At 45.1% G+C, this 21,322-nt stretch overlaps 1 protein-coding gene across 1 annotated transcript; it reads left to right on the forward strand.

The window, feature by feature from the left end:
• Positions 1 to 12,119: 12,119 nt before the first annotated feature.
• LOC117058692 (gap junction beta-3 protein-like) lies at positions 12,120 to 20,101 on the forward strand. Its single transcript, XM_033170025.1, is given in 3 exon segments — positions 12,120 to 12,407; positions 18,817 to 19,891; positions 19,894 to 20,101. Coding segments are annotated over 2 exon segments (1,221 nt in total). The 5' UTR covers positions 12,120 to 12,407; the 3' UTR covers positions 20,040 to 20,101.
• The last annotated feature ends 1,221 nt before the right edge of the window (positions 20,102 to 21,322 follow it).

Genomic DNA, 21,322 nt, shown 5'->3' on the forward strand with positions numbered 1-21,322 from the left:
AGGAATTGTTTAGGGTTATCTTTGAGCCAGACTTGGACTAGACGGCCCATCAAACAAGGACACCTTCCATAGAATCCTGGAACCACAGAACCATAGGAGGTGGAAGAGCCCCAAGGGTCATCTGGTCCAACCCCCTGCAATGCAGAAACCCTTTGCGCAACGTGGGGCTCCAATAGAGGACTGCACCAAAAGAGGCCCCCAAATCCTCTTTAGTCTTAGGAACATACGGAGGAGCTTCGTTGCTGGATTAGACCAAACATCCATTGAGCACAGCATCCCAGTTTCCACAGCAGCCAAACAGATTGATCACCACAAGCAGTGGTGACAGGCAGCCATCTTTATGAGACCTTATTCCCCTAGGGTTACCATATTCTAAGAAGTAAAAAAACTGCTCACAAAAAGTTGTTGAGCTTTTTAAGGGCAATCGCCCAATAGCCCCTCTGCCACTGCCGACCCTGAGCCACCCACGCCAGAGCCCATAGGAGCCAACTCCATAATTGTGGGGGCTGGGCACCCAAAAAGTCAATGGACAAATAGAGGCAGCCAGCTGGCCTCTGCGGTGCTGCTTACGGGAGAGAAGCAGTTCAGCTTCCCTCGCAGACAGCCAGAGAATCAACCTTTCTGGGGGGGACCCTTCCTCCCTATGGAACAGGGTGCCTTGCTGGCGGTGGAGACTAGAGCTGAACTTTCTCTCTCTCTCCCACAGCTGCAACACATACAATGTCACACGCACAGGGCTGCACGTAATGGGTGTGACGTCACACGCACAACATTGTGCGTGTGATGTCACATGCAAGACGTTGTGCGTGTGATGTCACACGAACTATTCAATCACACACACACGCACTTACCTGTATATCAAGTATTATCCATTCTTTTCTTTTTTTAATGGTTTGACGATTTAGTGCGCTTTTAACAGCTTACAGCCCAGAGGACGGATGAGTCAAGTTTATTTATTTACTTTTAAGGGAAACATTCCCGTTTGTGCTAAGTTTCTCACCGATTGGAGAGCCCCCAATTCATTGCGCATGCCTTCCTCTCTCTCCCCCCCCCTCCAGAATGGGGTAAAGGCATCGTCCTAGATGGGAAGACAGATTGTAAGACCTACTGTATTGTCACGGCTGCACACACACGGGATGGCACCAAGTCCATTTTTTTGACACTTTATGGTATGTACCCAATGAGACTCTCACCCTCACCTTGAAGAGAGAAGAGAGAGAACATTTATTAAGTCATCACATTTATACATATCACCATTCTGCCCATGTAGTCAAGGGGATTGTAAATCTACAATTCAAAATAATGGTGTATGACAGCCTGTGTCAGCTCGGTCCTCTCCAGAGGCTTCAGATGACAACACCCACCAACCCTAGCTAGCAAACTTCCAAGTGTCCCGATTTTCCAAGGACAGCCCCGGAATACAGAAGCTGCCCCAGTTTCTGATTTGATCCCAGACTGTCGCGCTTGTCCTTTTCCCATACCCTCCAAGTACCTCGAATTTCCAGGGACAGCCCCAGAGTTACAGAAGCCGTACTGGTCTCTGTTTGGATCCCAAATGTCCCGTCTTCCTTTTTCCTCCTCGCCTTGGGGAACAGTTCAAAGTGGTGTGTATAGGTGCAAAAACAGAATCCTGTTCACCCTGAAAATAAATTCCACACCAAATGAAGAAATGGTGAAGCTGGAATACAAAGCTATTCCTATAACGTTGAAGGAAAATGTCACCAATCTGCTTTAAATCCTTACGCAAATTTTTATTTCATTCCCATCTGTGGAAAGTCTTATACACATCCCTTCCCTCACACTTTTTTTTACCACACTCCTGTGATGTAGGTGAGGTGGAAAGGTTGCAATTGGCTCAAGGTGACCGATGTTGACGTGTCCGTGACAGCTATTTGTGCGGCAGAAGCTTCCTGATGTAGAACAGGATGTCCCTATTTTCATTGGAGCGATGTTGGGAGAGGATGGAATTGTGCCCTGAACATGACCTCACGTTCCTTATTTGGAAGACTTGGCCAGAAATTCACACTTGTTCCTCTCCCCCTTCCAATATTTTTCATGCATTTTTTTTAGCTGCACAAAATGCTGCCTTCTAGCGATGGGAGGTATGAAACGCATGTAGGGTTCAGGTCTGTCTCTTTTCCAGGTATTGAAAAAATTCCCACAGCAGAGTCCAAGAAGGTCTTTGCAAACCAGTTTGCAAAAATGGGCTTGGAAGAGAAATCTTTGGTACAATTTCCCCCACAAGGTAAGACCTAAGAGAAGTTGTTCTTGTATGTCCCAGTGAGGTGGAGAACATCCGTTGTCAGGTACTAAGGAACAGAACTCCACTGGGTTAGAAATTAAAAAAAACTTCCAGGGGGGCCTCAGTTTTGGGGAAGGGAGATATCAGATTCAAGAACTGTGGAAGTGAAGACTGGTGTAAAAATGTGATTTTGTGCATGGGGAGAATTCCTGCATCTCTTTGCCCTTTTTCTTGCACAAAGAACTCGCCAGTTCATTCACTGTCATGTCGCCCTGTTTCCGCCTTCCCGAGACAGGTGTCCTCCAGGTGTTACCTCCATCAGCCATTGGAGTCAACCTGGCCAACTCTCAGGGATGATGGGAGTCCAGCTGGAGGCCATTGGGTTGGGGCTGGGCTGGGTGAGTCACACACAAGCTGCCTTCTAAGCTACGAAGGCACCGGAATATCCAGCAATAAGCAAAGGATGTTCCCCCACTTTGGACCACCAGTAATTTTTGACGGGTGCAATAATCTTGTTTGTTGGTTTGTTTCCACAGTGGCCTGTAGAGAATAAAGACAATAGGTGAGATTTCTTTAAGGCATCGATTCCATTTAGGGCCAAGGCATAAAAAGGAACAGGCCCTTTTGCAACTCAATGTGGTTTGTGTTTGTGTGGTGGCAGAATATGGGCAAGAAATAAATGGACATATATCACTTTAAATAAATGCCCCTAAAAAGTGATATTTGGGGGCAGGCAGAGCCCAATCCTTTGATCCACATCTTAGAGAACGAGGGTTGTTGTTGTTTGTTTGTTTACTCCATGGATAGGAAAACTAAGGCCCAGGGCCGGATCTGGCCCAATCACCTTCTAAATCCAGCCCAGCGTGGTGTAGTGGTTAAGAGCGGTAGACTCGTAATCTGGGAACCGGGTTCGTGTCCCTGCTCCTCCACATGCAGCTGCTGGGTGACCTTGGGCTAGTCACACTTCTCTGAAGTCTCTCAGCCCCACTCACCTCACAGAGTGTTTGTTGGGGGAGGAAGGGAAAGGAGAATGTTAGCCGCTTTGAGACTCCTTCAGGTAGTGATAAAGCAGGATATCAAATCCAAATCCAACTCTACTTGTCCAGCAGCGGCTTTGTCATGCTGGCCACATGACCCGGAAGCTGTATGCGGCTCCCTCATCCAGTAAAGAGAGATGAGTGCCGCAACCCCAGAGTTGTCCGCAACTGGACCAATGGTGGTTACCCTTTACCTTTAAGGGCAAAAATATGGCCCTCGTCGACCAAAGGACAGATGATATGACAACTCTTGCAAGCAATGGACTCTTGCAAGCCTATGGGCGAGGAAGATGCATGGACAAATTTACTGATATTTGGAATGTATTTGTCGAAACCACAGTGACACATGGATTAACATATACAATAGGTTTACCATCTACATATATACTATCTAGTTTTGTGCCTAATTGTATTTTATGCTTCCCCCATTGCTGTTTTCCTCTGCTTTTTAAAAGGTTTATAATATATTCTTTCCGCCTCTTTTTTCTATTCTACCCCCCCCCTTTTTATTTGCTTTAATCTACTAGAACAATCTCAATAAAATTATAAATATTTTAAAAAGTGTGGAAGGTGGAATCTGTCACCCTCCAGATGTTCTTTTTCCAGCTGCCCTCACCTCGTGCTAGCAGGGGCTGGTGGGAGCTAGAGTCCAGCAACAACCAGAGGGGAGCGCATTTCCAGCCCCTGACTTAGGGGTCAAGCACTGAGGAAGTCAGGGCTTGTCCACACTTGGCTTATCCCACGTCTATAAAGCACGGAGCCGAGCAGTTTTTCATTTGCCCCACCGCTTTCCCTGGGGGAAACGCTCTATTGACCGCTGAATTGGAGCAAACATCCATTGGGAGAAACCCGATGGAAGTTTGCTCGGTTTGGAAGTCAAAATGGGTGTTTGTGGCTCGTCCAAAAGGTGGTGTGCTGGAAAGGGAGAGAGAGGCTGCAGCCTTTTAGAGTGGACTGCATTAGGCCAACTTAATGCTCTTGTTTCACAACCGTTATTGTCTTTTAGGTAACAAAAGCCAATGGGACAGCAGATCAGACGATGCCACCGCTGCTTTTCCTGCGCAATCCCTTGCGGGCTTTGCTAAACTCCTGGGGCAGAAGACTCCTCTTGCTCTCAATAAATAGATCAAGAAACAGCAGCTTTATTTGTCTGTATGTGCCAGAAGGGCCGAGGTGGTTTAAGAGGGTGGGGAGGTGCACCGGGCATCGCGCAGAAATAACGCTGTAGAACAGACTGCAAGAAGCACCAAATTTTAGCACCACTGAAACTGGAGAGCCCCAAGTTGGCCACTGGGAAGGGAACTCCAAGTTTAAACGCCAGGATTGTATTCAATGCTAGTGCTACTGTACGCAGGTTAGACCCATTGAAATCAATGAGTAGAGCCATGGGTTCACCCACAACTTCTACTTGACCGCCACTTCCCCCCAAGGAAAACTGGCTCTTCAACACAGAATCAGGGCGTAAACGCCCAATGGGTTCAAGTTACAAGAAAGGTGATTCCGAACTTTCTGACAGTCTTTTTCTTTGGTGATAATTCGTAGCCAAGTAAGATTCCATGAACATGGTTTTAACAGTGAGTCCGTAAGTGACTGAGGAGGCCAATTCTGGATCCACACATCCTTCCACACTGGGGACATAGGTTTCCGGATGGGTTTTGCCAAGCATGCCTTCCTCTTATCACGTTTCTCCCTTTCGTCCTGAGTTTGAGCATCTTCAAAGCCCATGACACCTTTGGTAAAGGCTGTTCACCCATTGGAGCACTGCAGGCTAGTGTTTCCCATTTGTCAGTGTTTATACTACATTTTTAAGATTTGCCTTGAGAGAGTATTTAAACCTCTTTTGTCGGCCACCAGCACTACGCTTTCCATTTTTAAGTTTGGAATAGAGTAGTTGCTTTGGAAGACGATAATCAGGCATCCGCACAACATGACCAGCCCAACGAAGTTGATGTTGAAGAATCATTAGTAATCTTTGCTTCTTCCAGTTCATTCGCATGCCTTCCCAAGTGATGTGTAAAAATTGTCAGAGACACCAGTGATGGAATCTTTCGAGGAGTTCTTTGACCATGGGATTGAAGTTTGTGAACGCTCCTTCAATGGAGGCTTTGAAGTAGAGGTTGGATGGACATCTGTCATGGATGCCTGAGTTGAGATTTCTGCATTGCAGAACCAGAGGACCCTTGGGATTCTTTCCAACTTGACGATTCTAGATTCTACAATCTAGTCTAATCCTATCTAAGCCACCTAAGTTGGTGGTCATCATTGCCTCCTGTGGGAGGCAGTTCAATAGCTTAACTGTGTGACGTGTGGAGAAGTTCTACCTTACGTCTCCTGAAACCTTCTAACATTTCGCTTCCTAGAATGACCCCAGATTGAGCTATATGACCCTCAAGATCCCTTCCAACTTGGTGATTCTGTGGAAGCTTGGGGTGGACTAACAAACTAATTAACTAATTATTTAGAATTCTTGAAATACCTGGGTATGATAATACCCCATGATTTAAATAAAGTGTAAGTACTAAATCTTAAACCATTCTTCCACGTTGTTTCTATATTTATTTATCCTTTATTCCTTATAAGATTTTTTTTTTAACCCAGTTGAAGGAAGATGCAGTTATCCTGGCTGGGGAAGACACCTTCTTAAAAAAAGAAGGTGACTGCAAAATTGACTCGTATATAGAAACGATGGAGTTGGGTTTTCCTAATTTGAAGCTTTGTTGTTATGTCGTTCATCTGAAAAACATGAGTCTTGTTGTGAAAGGTGATAACTAAACCACAGACAAAATGTTTCACGCCAAAGGTTTCTTCCATATGGCCCCCTTTTCAAAATCATCCTTGTCAAAATATAACAATAATGACGTCTAACAGTTTAAAGGTTGGGAGGAACAAGGACGCCATTCTTTTAAAGATTCCTATCGATCTGGCATCCATCCTGTGCCAATTACTGAGCTGAAGGTCAAACTGGGTACTATTAGCCGTACATGACTGCCGCGATATCAGGTGCAGCATCTTTTTCTGTGCCAATAATTATGCAATGAGTCCATGGGCATAATTATTTCCCTCAAAAACATTTCCAGTTGAAGCACTGGCGGTAGGGCGGGGCATAGGGGGCGGGGCGCCCCGGGGAGTGGGATCCCAATAGAGTTCCATCTCAGCGCGCCCTGCCCCCAGAATGCACCCCTCGCCCCCTGAATGTACCACGCCCCGTGGGCAGTGCGCCCCACCCCCAGAACGCGTGTCAGCCCCGCCCCCCTCCTGCTTCCCACCCCCGGTGCCCTAGCATGAAGCTCTGCCACTGAGCTGAAGTCCTGTTATCTGAGGTTCGTTCTCACCTCTGCTTTCTCCGCTGCTTTCCCCAGGGAAAACCCACAGTTTCCCACTGAATTGGACCAAACAGCAGAGCCGGCCCAGTCTTTAGGCAGAGTAGGGTCACTGCCTCAGGTGGCAGAAACCCACAGGCAGCACTCCCGCAAGTGCTCCGCCTGCCCCACCATCTCTGCCAGCGGCAGAGAAGTGGTGCCACCATTGGCACCGATTTTTGTCTGCATTGCATCTGTTTTGAGTGAGATTTCTGTAATTCCAGGACTGTCCCTGGAAAATCGGGACACTTGGAAGGTCTGTACAAGGAGTATGCTTTGAACTCAGGGCTGATCTTGCAACTGGGTGGGAGCAGGTTTCTTTCTTCACTTCACTTCACTTCACTTCACTTCACTTCACTTCACTTTTGTATACTGCCTTTCTATATCACCTATACACAAGGTGATTTACAGCAACAAAATATACAACGAAGAACACACATCATGTAACAATCTGATCCCATACAAAACGTCCTAATAAAACATAGCTTTAAAATGGAAGGATTTATATCAAATAAAATAGTATTAAATATACAGCACACAATAAAATTAACTCAGAACACCAGCAAATAATAAAAACAGAAATTCACTCTTAACAATTACAATAAATAATTACTTAAACTTTGATCAATAAAAAGAACTGCAAGTCACAATGCATCAAGTACAGTCGTACCTTGATTTTTGAACAGCTTAGTTCTCGAACGTTTTGGCTCTTGGACACCGCAAACCTGGAAGTGACTGTTCCGGTTTTCGAATGTTCTTTTGGCAGCTGAACGTCCGGTGGGGCTTCCGCGGCTTCCGATTGCCTGCAGGAGTTTCCTGCAGCCAATCAGAAGCCGTACCTGCTCCGGGTTATGGGTTGGTAACTGGTTATTATACTGGCCAGACTGGGAACCACGAGACGGAGGCTGCATACTCCATGCAATATGTTGAAAGCACATGGATTTCCCTGAAGAATAATGGGAAGCGTAGTGTTGGGAATTACAGATTTTTGGGGGGTATCTCCCGCCATTTGCAGAATTCGGATACAGAATTGTAGGCTGTGAAATCTGGGAGATTTATTTCTTGCAACCAAGCATTCTTTTAATTCAGGGAGCAGGGAGCATCCTGACCCTGGGGCTGGATGTGGCCTTTGGAGCCTTTCCAAGGGTCTTCCCTCCTTGGTCCCTCTCACTGCTCTTCAAATCCCATGCTGGCTACAGGAGGGTGGGGGGAGAAAACAAGACATTGTAAGAGATGGTCCCTCCAAACTGGGTTGGAACCCCAACATGGGGCAGGAGGTAGATGGCCTTTAACAGCTGGAAGAGGAGAGGTGTGTAGATGCCAGAGGGAGTCTTATTTGTCATCACTGTGTGTGAGTGAGTGTGTGTGTGCACATACACAAACACCCCTGCCATAGGCCGGAAATGGGCGTGTGGGGTGCATATGACTGCGTGCTGAATGGGATGCAGCTTAGCACCCCAAGCCTTAATTTATTTCAAATACTTGCTAATTCCAGGGATTAGAAATGTCTAGCACACAGCTTAGCATCCCAAGCCTTAATTAATTTCTAACACCCACTGGACCCAGGAATTATGGGGAGTCTGGCACTCATAACAATATCATAGCTGTCAACTTTTCCCTTTTCTTGCGAGGAATCCTATTCGGAATAAGGGAATTTCCCTTAAAAAAGGGAAAAGTTGACAGCTATGAATATTAGATGGCTTTTATAAAATAAAAATACTAAAATAAAAATAATTTTAAAAAACTTCTCTGTCCCATTGGAATCGTGATCCAGATGGTTTAAATGGATCCTTTTTGACAATGCAAATGGCAGGCTCCAGATCAAGGTTAAAGACCCTCTGCTCCCATGGCAGGGTCTCAATATTAAGGGTTCTAATGTCAGGTATACTTACTCAGTTAAAATGAACTTTATATAGATCAATTAGTGTCATTTTTTAATATATTTTTAAGGATTAGTAATATTCCGGAAGAATTAAAGAACCTTTTAATGAGGGTGAAAGAAGAGAGCGCAAAATATGGTCTGAAGCTAAACATCAAAAAAACTAAGATCATGGCCACTGGTCCCATCACCTCCTGGCAAATAGAAGGGAAGAAATGGAGGCAGTGAGAGATTTCACTTTCTTGGGTTCCATGATCACTGCAGATGGTGACAGCAGTCACAAAATTAGAAGACGCCTGCTTCTTGGGAAAAAAGCAATGACAAACCTAGACAGCATCTTAAAAAGCAAGACATCACCTTGCCGACAAAGGTCCGTATAGTTAAAGCTATGGTTTTCCCAGTAGTAATGTACGGAAGTGAGAGCTGGACCATAAAGAAGGCTGATCGCCGAAGAATTGATGCTTTTGAATTATGGTGCTGGAGGAGACTCTTGAGAGTCCCATGGACTGCAAGAAGATCAAACCTATCCATTCTCAAAGAAATCAGCCCTGAGTGCTCACTAGAAGGACAGATCCTGAAGTTGAGGCTCCAGTACTTTGGCCACCTCATGAGAAGAGAAGACTCCCTAGAAAAGACCCTGATGTTGGGAAAGATGGAGGGCACAAGGAGAAGGGGACGACAGAGGATGAGATGGTTGGACAGTGTTCTCGAAGCTACTAACATGAGTTTGGCCAAACTGCGAGAGGCAGTGAAGGATAGGCGTGCCTGGCGTGCTCTCTGGTCCATGGGGTCACGAAGAGTCGGACACGACTGAGCGACTGAACAACAACAACAATATTCCGATTGTTGAAAGATCACCCGTTTTCCAAGATTCCATACACTCTTTGGTCATTGGTGCCCGAATCTTGATTGTAATTACTTCATGTCATTGAATCAGCAGATTCCCTTTCATCTCGTCATGCATTTCCTGCCTCACATCTCCTCCTCCTCTTCTTTTACAAACTTCCCGGAGGATCGCATCTTCCATGGGTGTGGCTTTGAGTTTTGTCTAATTAAATTTTATAATACCATCAAAGCAAACAACAATGGTACATTATTATACACACGATACAAATCACACCACCAACGACATAAAAAAGGAAAACAAAGAAATGTGTTCTCACTTGGCAAAGAAACAGGCAAAGCAACAGGACATATTTGTATACCCTGCTATGGACTAAGACAAAGACAATCCACGTTTGAAAAGTAATTATGTTGACCAAATTATTCTAGGGGAGCACGCCTAGACTTAAAACACCAGGCCCCTCCAAAATTAAAAACAATAGTAGATGGTTGTGGTTCATCTGGGCAGCGGCGTAGCTAGCTGCTGGGGTGCCTGGTGTGGGGCGTGTCCTGCAGTGGGGGGCAGGGTGATCTGCCCGTGGGGGCGGGGCGAGACTTTGACACTTGGAGCCTCTCCGCCGCCTCCCCCTGAGCTGTAGGGTGGCTGAGGGAGAGGCAGTAGGCAGGCACAAGTCCCACGTTGCCGTTTCAGGCAGTACGGAATCTGCAGGCGCCTAAGCTACCACATCACTCCTAAAAAGTTTCGTGAGTCCATTAAAAAACAACAACAACAACTCATTTTGTCACACACTCAGTGATGACACCTGGGGCGAACCATACACCCTGCACCCCCCCTTCCTCCTCCACTGCATCTTTTGATAAAAGAAATAAAAGTTGCCATGGAATTTGTGTCTGTCAATTTCACCCTTCATGACTCTACAGAGTTGAGTTAACATGTCCGCAAGGCCCTTTGCCCACACTCTGCCATACCAATTCTGCAAACTGCATACCAATTCTGCTCTTCCACAGAAATGCAATCTCCATTCAAGGAGCCACCAAAACGTGTAGCTTTAAAAGTTTAAATAATGTATCTTTACTCCCAAAGGCACATCGTCTCCCGAGACAGATGGATGCCAAAATTTACTCCTCAAAACAATTAAAGAAGTCCAATGCATGATTTAACCACCTGTGCAGGGGATGGACATGAGCTGTAGATATGGTGCAAGCACACTGGAATGAGTCAGGTATCACCCATGACTCAACTTGATGATTACCTTTCACGAGAGCTGAAACCGATCTGAAGGATGACACCTGCCATAGTAATTTCCAGTCTCCCTCAGAAATTTCTCTCCCGATATCTGCTTCCCAAATGCTCAATGCCCCTCCTCTCCAAATCAGGTTGCTACTGATCAAGAAGGATTTGGCGAACAGTGGTCACCTCGCCCTTCACCTGCCTCAGGTGGTCCTAACACAATTTCTCAATTAGTGAGGGGTCTTGGCACACGCAGCATCTTCTAGACTATGAGCTCACAAAGGTTCCAGCAAATATCTAACTGCTGAGAGATGCTTACCTGGGAAACAAATCTTGTACGGTGGTACCTCGGTTTATGAACTTGATCTGTTCCTGAAGTCTTGATCCGTTCATACACAGAGGTAAAGTTCGCAAACCGGAACACTACTTTCAGTTTTGCAGAGTTCGTAAACCGAATAGTTCGTTGACAGGGCTGTTCGTAAACCGAGGTACCACTGTACTTTATTTATGTATTTCTCTCCCCACCGCTTATATTGCTTGTATTGACAGGGGTCACAAAATTGTGGTGATCTAGAAATGGGATAAAGGGATAAACATGGAGATAATACAGGGACTAGTCTGTGTGTCCAAGTGCCCCACATTTTGAGGGCTGAATGAAGGTACTGATTCTGAATCCCTTGGAGATCTTTTCTCACTGAGGGTAAAAAAAGGGATTGCCCTAATGGTAGGATAATGTGGGCTACGTTCTGTACTAACCCAATGAATTTCCAGCCAATTTTTGATAACTTTGAACAATTGCTGGATCTGAAAGGCATTATTGTACAATCTCAAGATAGGTACCCTGAACCCACATCTCCTGCTGCTTCTATATAGAGCAGCCTTACTTATGCAAACTATTTCCCTCTCTCCAGTAAAGAGATTCTCCCATCTTTGAATTCATGGGCTAGAATCTCTATCAGGAGCCTTAAATAACGAGAATTTGGGAAGCAGTGTCATTTTAAGTACGGTATTCCTATCGACCCAGGATGGTTTTTGTTTCTTCCTTGGGACAGGTCCTTTTGCACTTCAGTTTACAAACCCATATATCCCTCTTACGAAGTTGTTTAATCTCCTTTAAACTGCTGAATTTCAGTGGACATCTGTTGGATTTGCTTTTGGGCAGGCAGGGACATATGAAGACAAAAGAGCTATGATTTATCATTGTTAACTACCAGACCTGCTACCCTCCCAAAGTCATTAATTCTAGTCCGAAGGCAAGAACAGCAGTTAAGGGACTATTCTAGCATCCATAAAATGCCGGCAATAAAGTAATACATTGGTGTCTCCCATTAATGCGCAGGTCTGCTCCTGATGGAAGAAGCCAATGCCTCCACTAGGATTGCCCTAGTGACCCTAGTAATTTGGAACTCTTGCAATTCCCTAAGTCTAACTGGCATCCTGACTCTGGACCCAATAGAGTTGCCATGCAGCTGTTTTAAGGGGCAGAGGGTAGAGGAACTCTGCCAGGAGGGAGGGCTGCAGCCAGGACACCTGGGTCCTCTTCAAGGGACAAGCCTGCGCAGCAGGTTTAGGGGTTTCTCCACTGGGAACCTATGAATGCTGTGATCATCTGGGCTGGGACTGTGTGGGAGTTCTTATCCTGGCAGCAGGTTATTCCAGTTCAAAGTTTAATTTAGTTAGATTGGCTACCTCCTTGGGCAGAGTTAAGGGTGACAGGGTGGAGCCATATTTCATAGGGAGATTAGGTTGTTCAGAGGGAGGAGAGGAGCGAAGGAGCGCAACCGTCGGGAAGGAGAAGGATCTTTGAGCAAAAAAGGTACCAAGGCAATCCTCTACCTGGGAGGGAGGAAACTCGCTGAGCATCCAGAGCAATGTGAGGGGGGAGGAGATGTCCTTTTTGATCTTAGAACTTTCCCCAACATGGTGCCAACCTGATTGTTTACACTTTGGCTCTGACTGATCCCCAGCAGCCATGGTAGCTGATGCTGATGTGTTTGCGGTAGTCTAAACGTCCTGGAGGCCTCATGCCGAGGAATCTGAATGACTAAGGGGAGAGACAGAGAGAGGCTAATAACTTTATGGATGGGGGAGGAAGGGAGTAGATGGCAAGAGGCTTTTCTCCTTCTTCTCATATAAAACTAGAGCACAAAACATGAGAAGAGCTTGCTAAATCAGGCCAGTGGCCCATCTAAGTCAGCATCCTGCTCTCAAAGCGGGCCAATCAGATGCCTGTGGGAAGCCCATGAGAAAGACCCAGTGATGTTTCTAGCAACTTGCATTCAAAAGCATACACTGCCCCCAACCGAGGAGGCACAGCATAGCCATTGCGGCTGGTAGCCATTGTCCTCTAAGGCTTTGCTGGTCCTCTTTCGAAAGCTGTCCAAGTTGGTGACTACTGCTGCCTCTTGGGAGAGCAAATCCCAAAAATTTATTCTGAAGAAGTCCTTTCTTTTTTCCTGTCCCGGATCTCCCAACATTGAGCTTCGTTGGAGGTCCGCATAAAATCCGGGTGGGCAACAGGGAGTGAGTCTTCTTTCTTCGCAAAACCCAAGGCTGATCTGCAGAACTCTCTGCCGGGAGATGGGGCAAAGATGATCACTGCACTAGCTTAAAAGTAAAGGTAAAGGGACCCCTGACCATTAGGTCCAGTCGCAGACAAATCTGGGGTTGCGGCACTCATCTCGCTTTACTGGCCGAGGGAGCTGGCGTACAGCTTCTGGGTCATGTGGTCAGCATGATTAAGCCGCTTCTGGCGAAACCAGAACAGCGCACGGGAACGCCGTTTACCTTCCCGACGGAGTGGTACCTATTTATCTACTTGCACTTTGACGTGCTTTCGAACTGCTAGGTTGGCAGGAGCAGGGACCGAGCAACGGAAGCTCACCCCGTCGCGGGAATTCAAACCGCCGACCTGATAGGCTTAGTCAGTTTTAAATGCAGGTTAGATGAATTAAGGGCTATCAGTGGTTATTAATCATGGCACTTTGGGCCCGTCTAGGACACTTCCACTTCTCCTAGAAAGCATGGGTCCAAGCGGCTCCCTGCTTTCTAGGTAGGGGTCCAAGCGGTTTTGCCTTTTCCCTGCCACTTTCCCCTGGAAAACCTGCTCTTTGATGCTAAATCAGAACAAACAGCATCTGCAGAAAATTCAATTGCTCCGATTCAGGGCTAAAGATTGGGTTTCCCCAGGGGAAACAGGTGTGGAGAAGCTCTGACTTGAAACTTACAAGTTCAGAAGCAGACAGCCTTCCTTCAAATTCTGCAAGTTTGCTGAGAGTAGTCTATTGCCTTCATGTCTGTTTGTGGGCTTCTGAGAGGCATCTGTGAGGAATGGGATGTTTGGACTAGGTGGACCTTTTGGTCTCATCAGCTAGGGCTAATGTTCTTACATTTCACCTGCCTTTCTGTTCCCCCTGATTTTCATGATGGTATCAGTTCATAGTATTTTCAGGCAAACTCAATGCAGAAAGCTCTGAAGCTACGGATAACTTCTGAAAGGAGGAGGAAATATCCCATTACACTTTGGAACTCCCTGCCTATTGATGCCAGTGTAGTCTTTTTGGCACTAATATAATTTTTTTTTTTTTTGCTTAGGCAGGCAGTATATGCATTTTATGAAAGAACTTTATAAATAATCTCCAGCCCATTCACATGCTGCTGCGGTGTAGTGCGTAGAATATCGGACTAGGGCTGAGAGGAGTCCAGGGAGTTCAGCCACAAAGCTCAGTTGTGCAACCTCGGGCAAGACACTGTCACCCAGCTAGTTCGCAGGGACGCTGTGAGGACAAAATGGAGGCGGAGGTTGGGTGGGGACCATGTTTGCCACCATGAGCTCCTGGGGGAAAGGTGGGTTAAAAATGTAACAATGAAATAAATAAATAAATATGCATGGCGAAACAAGGGAGAGTTAGAGGGTGCCCCCGCCCCTTGCAGAACTTTGTGCTCCAGCTTACATTAACGTGACTCTAATCCTACCGTACCCTCCAGGTGTAGTTGGACTCCAGCTCCCATGATCCTTGGCTGTCAGCCATACTGGGAAAGATAGATGGATGATGGAGTCAAACGATGACTGGAGGGCCACAGATAACTGTTTTGCCGCATTAGCGGCTGGTACTTTTGGGGACTGGAAGGGTGGAAGGCTGCCAGCAGTAGGTACAGCCAGAGCCGATGACAGACAAGAGTTATGCCCCAGATTGGTTGTTAAGTAAGAAGGCAGGCAGGTTGGGGGCTGGTTGACTGAAGTTGGTGGGGCAATGTCCCCCCCCCCTTGCCCTATTTGATCAGCCTTCATCGCAGCTTCCCTGCTGCACACGGCCAATGCTTTGAAGGCAGAAATGACAGCTGGAAAACTGTCAACGGGAGAAATGACAGAGGTCACTTGTGTTTCCTATGGGCATCATGACACTGACGCTTCCATGGTACCCTGGTCTGCAGTGTTGACACAGTAGCAACTGTGGTCTTCTGCCAGAAATAAATAGTTCCTAAACTATGACTATTTATATTTATGAAGGGTGGCGCTGTGGTCTAAACACAGAGCCTAGGGCTTGCCGATCAGAAGGTCGGCGGTTCGAATCCCCACAACGGAGTGAGCTCCCATTGCTCGGTCCCTGCTCCTGCCAACCTAGCAGTTCAAAAGCACGTCAAAGTGCAAGTAGATAAATAGGTACCACTCTGGCAGGAAGGTAAACGGCGTTTCCGTGCACTGCTCTGGTTTGCCAGAAGAGGCTTAGTCATGCTGGCCACATGACCGGAAGCTGTAGGCCAGCTCCCTCAGCCAGTAAAGCGAGATGAGCGCCGCAACCCCAAGTCATCTGCAACTGGACCTACGGTCAGGGGTCCCTTTACTTTTACCTTAAACTATGAAGGGGTGTGAGTATAGATTCAGGGGGGGGAATCAGTTTCAAGATGGACATCCAATTGTATCTAAGGAGCTATTAATTTATTGCAATACAGTGGTACCTCGGGTTACAAACACCTTGGGTTACAAACACTTCAGGTTACAGAGTCTGCTAACCCATAAATAGTACCTCAGGATGAAAACAGAAATTGCGCGGCGGCAGGCCTCAATAACTAAAGTGGTACCTCAGGTTAAGAACGGACCTCCGGAATGAATTAAGCTCGTAACCAGAGGTACCACTGTAGTAAGCTTTCGGATTTTAATTTTAACATGTGTTGTTTGTCAACCTTTTACTTTTTTTACAGGTTTTTATAACTCAGATGATCAATTTAAAGAGTATATTTTGATTCTGATTAGATACGCACAGCCTGATCCGACACATGTCCACCTGAAAGTAACTGAATTGCAGTAGTGTTGGGTAATTCCATGAAAATGTCAGCTGACAGATCCATTTCACACATAGTTAGCATGTTTTATGTCATTTTAAATACCATTTCCCAAAGTTTCATTATTTTTCCCAAATGACATTTTACATGTGAATAGCCTAAAGCAACCAGAAGCTTGACATGCAGGATGACTCAGAATCTCTCTATTTCTTTCTCTAACATTAAAGACCCCTCCAAGAATATAGACAATAGGTTAATGGCCCTTTATTGCACCAATGGCGAACTGACAAGAATTTTTTATGTTAGGAACAAAAGCAAATGAGCTTAGAAAATGGAACTTAAATAGGTTTAGCATGTTACATTGGTCACAGAAACTTATACTCCCCCGCAAAACAAATGAAAAGAAATATCTGTATTATTCTCTTCTTTTAGATTTTTACCATTAAGATCATATGATCTTGCCTGCATTTTATATGCAACATTTCTGATCAACATACCACCACAACGTGCCATTTACGTAGCAAAATGTGTGCCATGTGTGTCCTTTAAAGTTTGCCCCAGTTCCTTCTCTGAGAATTTAATAATTTTTAGGCTTGTTACTTGCACCATACCGTCAATGTAGGGCATGTTTCAGAGTTTTAAGAAAAGAAATAGGCTTCTGCCCTCAAGAAGTTTAACATCTGAAAGAGAAGTCAGATAAGGGTGGAGTTGGACACATGTTAATGCTTTTAGAAGAGAGATAACACATCTCATGTGTTAATATATTCAGTAATTAGATGCCTGTTTAAGTTAATTAACAGTAACTTCAACTTTGGCATGGTTTAGAAAACTGCCAAATTTATTTTTCTCTACTAGACCCCATCCGTTTTCTTGAAGCTTCTGTCAGTTTCCCTCACAAGCTGAATTCTGTACCCCTCACAGAGTTAAAAACCCCATAAACCCTTATCAGACTACAACACCCAGAATTTTCTGAGAGGTAAAATGTGCTGCAAATGTGCTTTGAAGGTATAGTGCAGGAATGCAGCCAAACCACGACAGTACAGCAGCTGCCTGTATAAATTTTAACTGATTTGTAAGTATTATCCGTGTCAACATCTAATACATCTAACACGCAACTTGGCCTTGGAACAAAGCACACACGCAAGCAAATGTGTTTTGTTTAAACATCTGTTAGATGTTTAACTATATACCTGTTATCTATATAACTCTTAACTATATACCCGAAGGAGCGTGTCTCCACCCCCATCATTCAGCCTGAGGTCCTTCTTCAAGGGTCTTCTGCTGGTTCCGTCCCTGGGAGAAGTAGGGAACCAGGCAGAGGGCCTTCTCGGTAGTGGCACCTGCCTTGTGGAACGCCCTCCTATCAGATGTCAAGGAAATAAACAACTATCTTGACTTTTAGAAAACATCTGAAGGCAGCCCTGTTTAGGGAAGTTTTTAATGTTTGATGTTTTATTGCGTTTTTAATTTTCTGTTGGGAGCTGCCCAGAGTGGTTAGGGAGCCCTGGCCAGATGGGCGGGGTATTATTATTATTATTATTATATTATTATTATTATTATATTATTATTATATCATCATCATCATGTCAATTTTAAATCTCACACCACTGTACTTAATTGTATGGCTTTATTTGTTTTTATAATTCTGTATTTTATTATTGTGTAACCGGCGCTGGGACCTTATGGTGAAGGGTGGGTAAGAAACCATATCAATATACATACTATTCATATTCATATTCATATGTGTGTGTGTGTGTGTGTGTGTGTGTGTGTAAAATAGATTGGGAAAGAGGATGTGAGTAAGGGGAAACAAAGTAAGGCAGAAAGAATGTGGAAAGGGAGGGAGATGTCCTGGATTCCAGGAAAGAATCCAAAAGGTTTAGCATTTAAAAATAAGTTTGTTTGGGGAACAACAACTGGAGAGAGACCTGTTGGAATGTAATGTAAAAGTGCTGCGTAAAATGTATAAAATATTATTGGAATGGGAGACAAAGGATGAGCAAGTAAAATCCTCAATGATAAATTGGGCAACAGGTATTGGTCATAAAATAGACATGGAAGCATGGTAACGATTGTGGAATATGGATATAAAATTTACAGCATGTTATTGTCTAAGAGAAAATTATAAGAAAATGATATCGATAGTATCGAACACCAAGTAAATTGGCAAAAATGTACGGATCTAAATCAAGTAAGTGTTGGAAATGTAAAGAGAAAGAAGGTTTATTTTTATCATCAATGGTGGTGTTGTAGTAAGGTTAAAGCTTACTGGGAAATGATATACAGTATAATGAATTGAAAAGGATGTTTAAAATAACGTTTGTAATATAATAAAAACAGAAGCTTTTCTTTTGGGAATTATAGGGACAGAACTACCTAAACTGTTTAGAAACTTATTAACATATGCTACTAGAGCAGCAAGAATGTTACTCGCCCAAAATGCTAAGAAGCAGAAGTCCCAGCAAAGGAAGAATGGATACAAAAACTTATGGAATATACAGAAATGGCAAAACTTACCAAACTTTTTACAAAAGAATGGAAATGGTTTATTGAGTATTTGCAGTTAAATTGTAAACAGATAAGAACATTGGCAGGATTATTGTAATAACCTGCAGTTTTATAAGAGTATATATTTAACGTAGATGAATAAATGAGCAAATTGAGTTCATCTGGATATGCAGAAGATATTAAAAATAAATTTAAGGAACCGCAGAAAGAGCGGAAAGAAGTCAAATTTTGAAACGTTAAAATGATTGTAAAATTAGTGAAACGTATCAACTTGAAAGCACTAATAAAAAATAAAAATAAAATAATTTATAATATAAGTAAGCGAAAGGAGGAATAAGAATACAAGAGAAAGGGCTGTGGGATCTTGCAGCCTCCTGTTTAGGCTTAATAACTTCCTATTTTTCCTGACTTACCGGTACTTCCTGCCTTTGCAGATGGCGGCCATTATTGGGAATATTTCCCGGCTCTTCCAGCCAACGATTGGGGTATTGTCTGCAGAGAAGTTATGCCAGGGTATCAATCCATGGTACTTCCTCATTGGCCTCCGCATGGTTACTCTCTTTTTTGCCTTTGGACCCTGGGACTCCCTCAAGGCCGATATGGTTTGCCAGTGGCCCAAAGATACTGGCGATGCAAAGACGTTCTGTTCGGTCCTCTGCTATAACCAACTGTTCCCCATCCCCATGTCGGCTCTCTGGTCCTTCCACTTCATTGCCATCATCTTCACTGTGGCGCTCATGAAGTTTGTGTATGTTTCGACGGCGGACAAATCAGGGAAGCCTGGGGAAGCAGAACCAAAGCCTGGGGAAACTGGGTGCTGTGAAACGGTTGGCCAACCTGAATTTGGTGGCTGGAGATATGGGATCTACATCTTCACCATAGTCTTGATTTTGGCCATAGAGGTGAGCTTCATGTGGACCCTCATTGGCCTCCAGTTACCAGTTATGACCCGAGGAATCGCCACGTGCCGTCCAAACAACCCAGTGTGCCCCGACACAGCCCAGTGCGTTCTCAACGGACGAGCCGACAAGCGGGCCATTTTGTGGGTTCTGGCCTTTTGCGCAGCGGCCAACATCTGCGTCTGCATTGGCTATCTGGCCTCACACAGCGGGCAGGCCTGTGGTTTTTGTGGCGGCGCCAGTGGCGGCACAGGGAAGCCCATGGCTGGTCGCAGCAGCAACTGTGGTGGAGAGGCCGGGGAACGTGGTTGTCTCCGTAATGCAGCAGGATGTCACAATACCCAGGGCGGTGGCCTGGGATGGGAAGGGGCATATGGCTACCGCAGTGACAGCAGTGCGGCAGGTACAGCAGGATGCAGGTGCCAGGCAGAGGGAGCGAACTGCTGCTGCCGTCAAGGCAATAGTGGCGGCAAAAACGCGGCCTGCAGCTGTCAGGAGAATAGCCACTGCCCCTGCTACTTCCAGGGTAGTGAGGCAGGGCATAGCCGGAGCTCCATGCCCACCAAGGAGGATTCGGAGGGGAAATTGCTAAGGGGAGACATAGAACTGGGCCGGAAAAGAAGCACTGGACTATTGGGATGATGCAAATGAAAGAGCCAGTGAGGCCTGGGCCCAAAAGGGGACGAGGTAGCCCAGGAGGAGGGAAGGGGGTAAAATATATGGCAAAGTATGAGGCATGGGGCAAGAGGAGGGTGTAGGGTGGGAGCGAGTGACGGGGTGGAAGTGGAGAGCTACCTTAAAGGAATGCCACAGGGCTGGCCTTGCCTAGCAGCCGGGGAAACGTGGCCTGCCTCAAGGGCATCATAAAGGCGCAAGAGGAGCAACTGAGGAAGGCAAGAATGGGGCAGCAATGCATTTTAAGTGGTTGGCCCTCATGTGGTGTGTGTGGGGGTGCTATTTGGGCTTCACTCCAGGCCACAGCAGGGCGTGGGCCACTATCATTCTGGATTTTGCCTGCACTGTGTCTTGATAGCACACCAACGTTTCTTTTTATTTTTCTAAAGAATCACATATTTCAAATGCTACCATGTGCATAGCGACAAAATGAATCAAGATCAAAATGACACGTGGAGATGTAGCCCCGCACTCCAAGTCTAGGGTGCTCTGAATTTTCTCCACACACTTCAGACAATCGGACGATTGAAAATGGTAAAACTAAACCCCCCCTCCCTTGGAATTAGAATAATCTTATACCTTTTTCCCCTCTCTAATTATTTAGTCACTAAGAGGTAACTCACTAGACGAGCCCAGAAGTTATTTTCTTAGAATGTTTGTTTGTTTGTTTATTCATAGGCAAATAAATGCAACTTTTCTCAGGATGGCATGAGAGTGATTTACCAGGAGGGAGAGAGAGCGAAAGAGAGAGAGAAGCAGCATAAGCTACAATAATAAATTCTATCTACTGTATCTATCTATCTATCTATCTATCTATCTCTATCTATCTACTTTTAAAAAAACAGACAGAAAGAAACAAAATAAGATAAAATAAAATCATCCGATAAAATTAAGGTCATCCGATAAAATTAAGGTCAACATAAGGTCATCCGATAAAATTAAGGTCATCCGAAAATTAAGGCCAAGAGGAAAATGGGACAGAATGCCTAGACCTTTGACAATTGTGAAAAGAGGGAGAAACTGCCTTTTCAGTAATTAATGGTGCAGGAGCCCAGCTCTCTTTTTCACCTGGCTACCTTACCAAGAATATCGGACTACAGAGAAGGCTTGTTTTCCCAACATCCATTTAACATTTATACAGAGGTTCGCCACCCACTTCGCATATGTTCGCAAGTCCAGCTACTGCATGCACTTGATCTATATTATCCACTGCCAAACCCCCACGAAATAGCCTCATTTGTTTCTGTTTCTTAGGCAGGGATTCACACATGAAGGAGTTACATCAGGAAACACTGCCCCGCCCTAATAAACAGATTGCCACAGCCTATTATTACAGACTGGTCCAGAAAAGGAAGCGACAGGATTA

This window comes from Lacerta agilis, chromosome 14, assembly GCF_009819535.1.
Source record: "Lacerta agilis isolate rLacAgi1 chromosome 14, rLacAgi1.pri, whole genome shotgun sequence".
NCBI lineage: Eukaryota > Metazoa > Chordata > Lepidosauria > Squamata > Lacertidae > Lacerta > Lacerta agilis.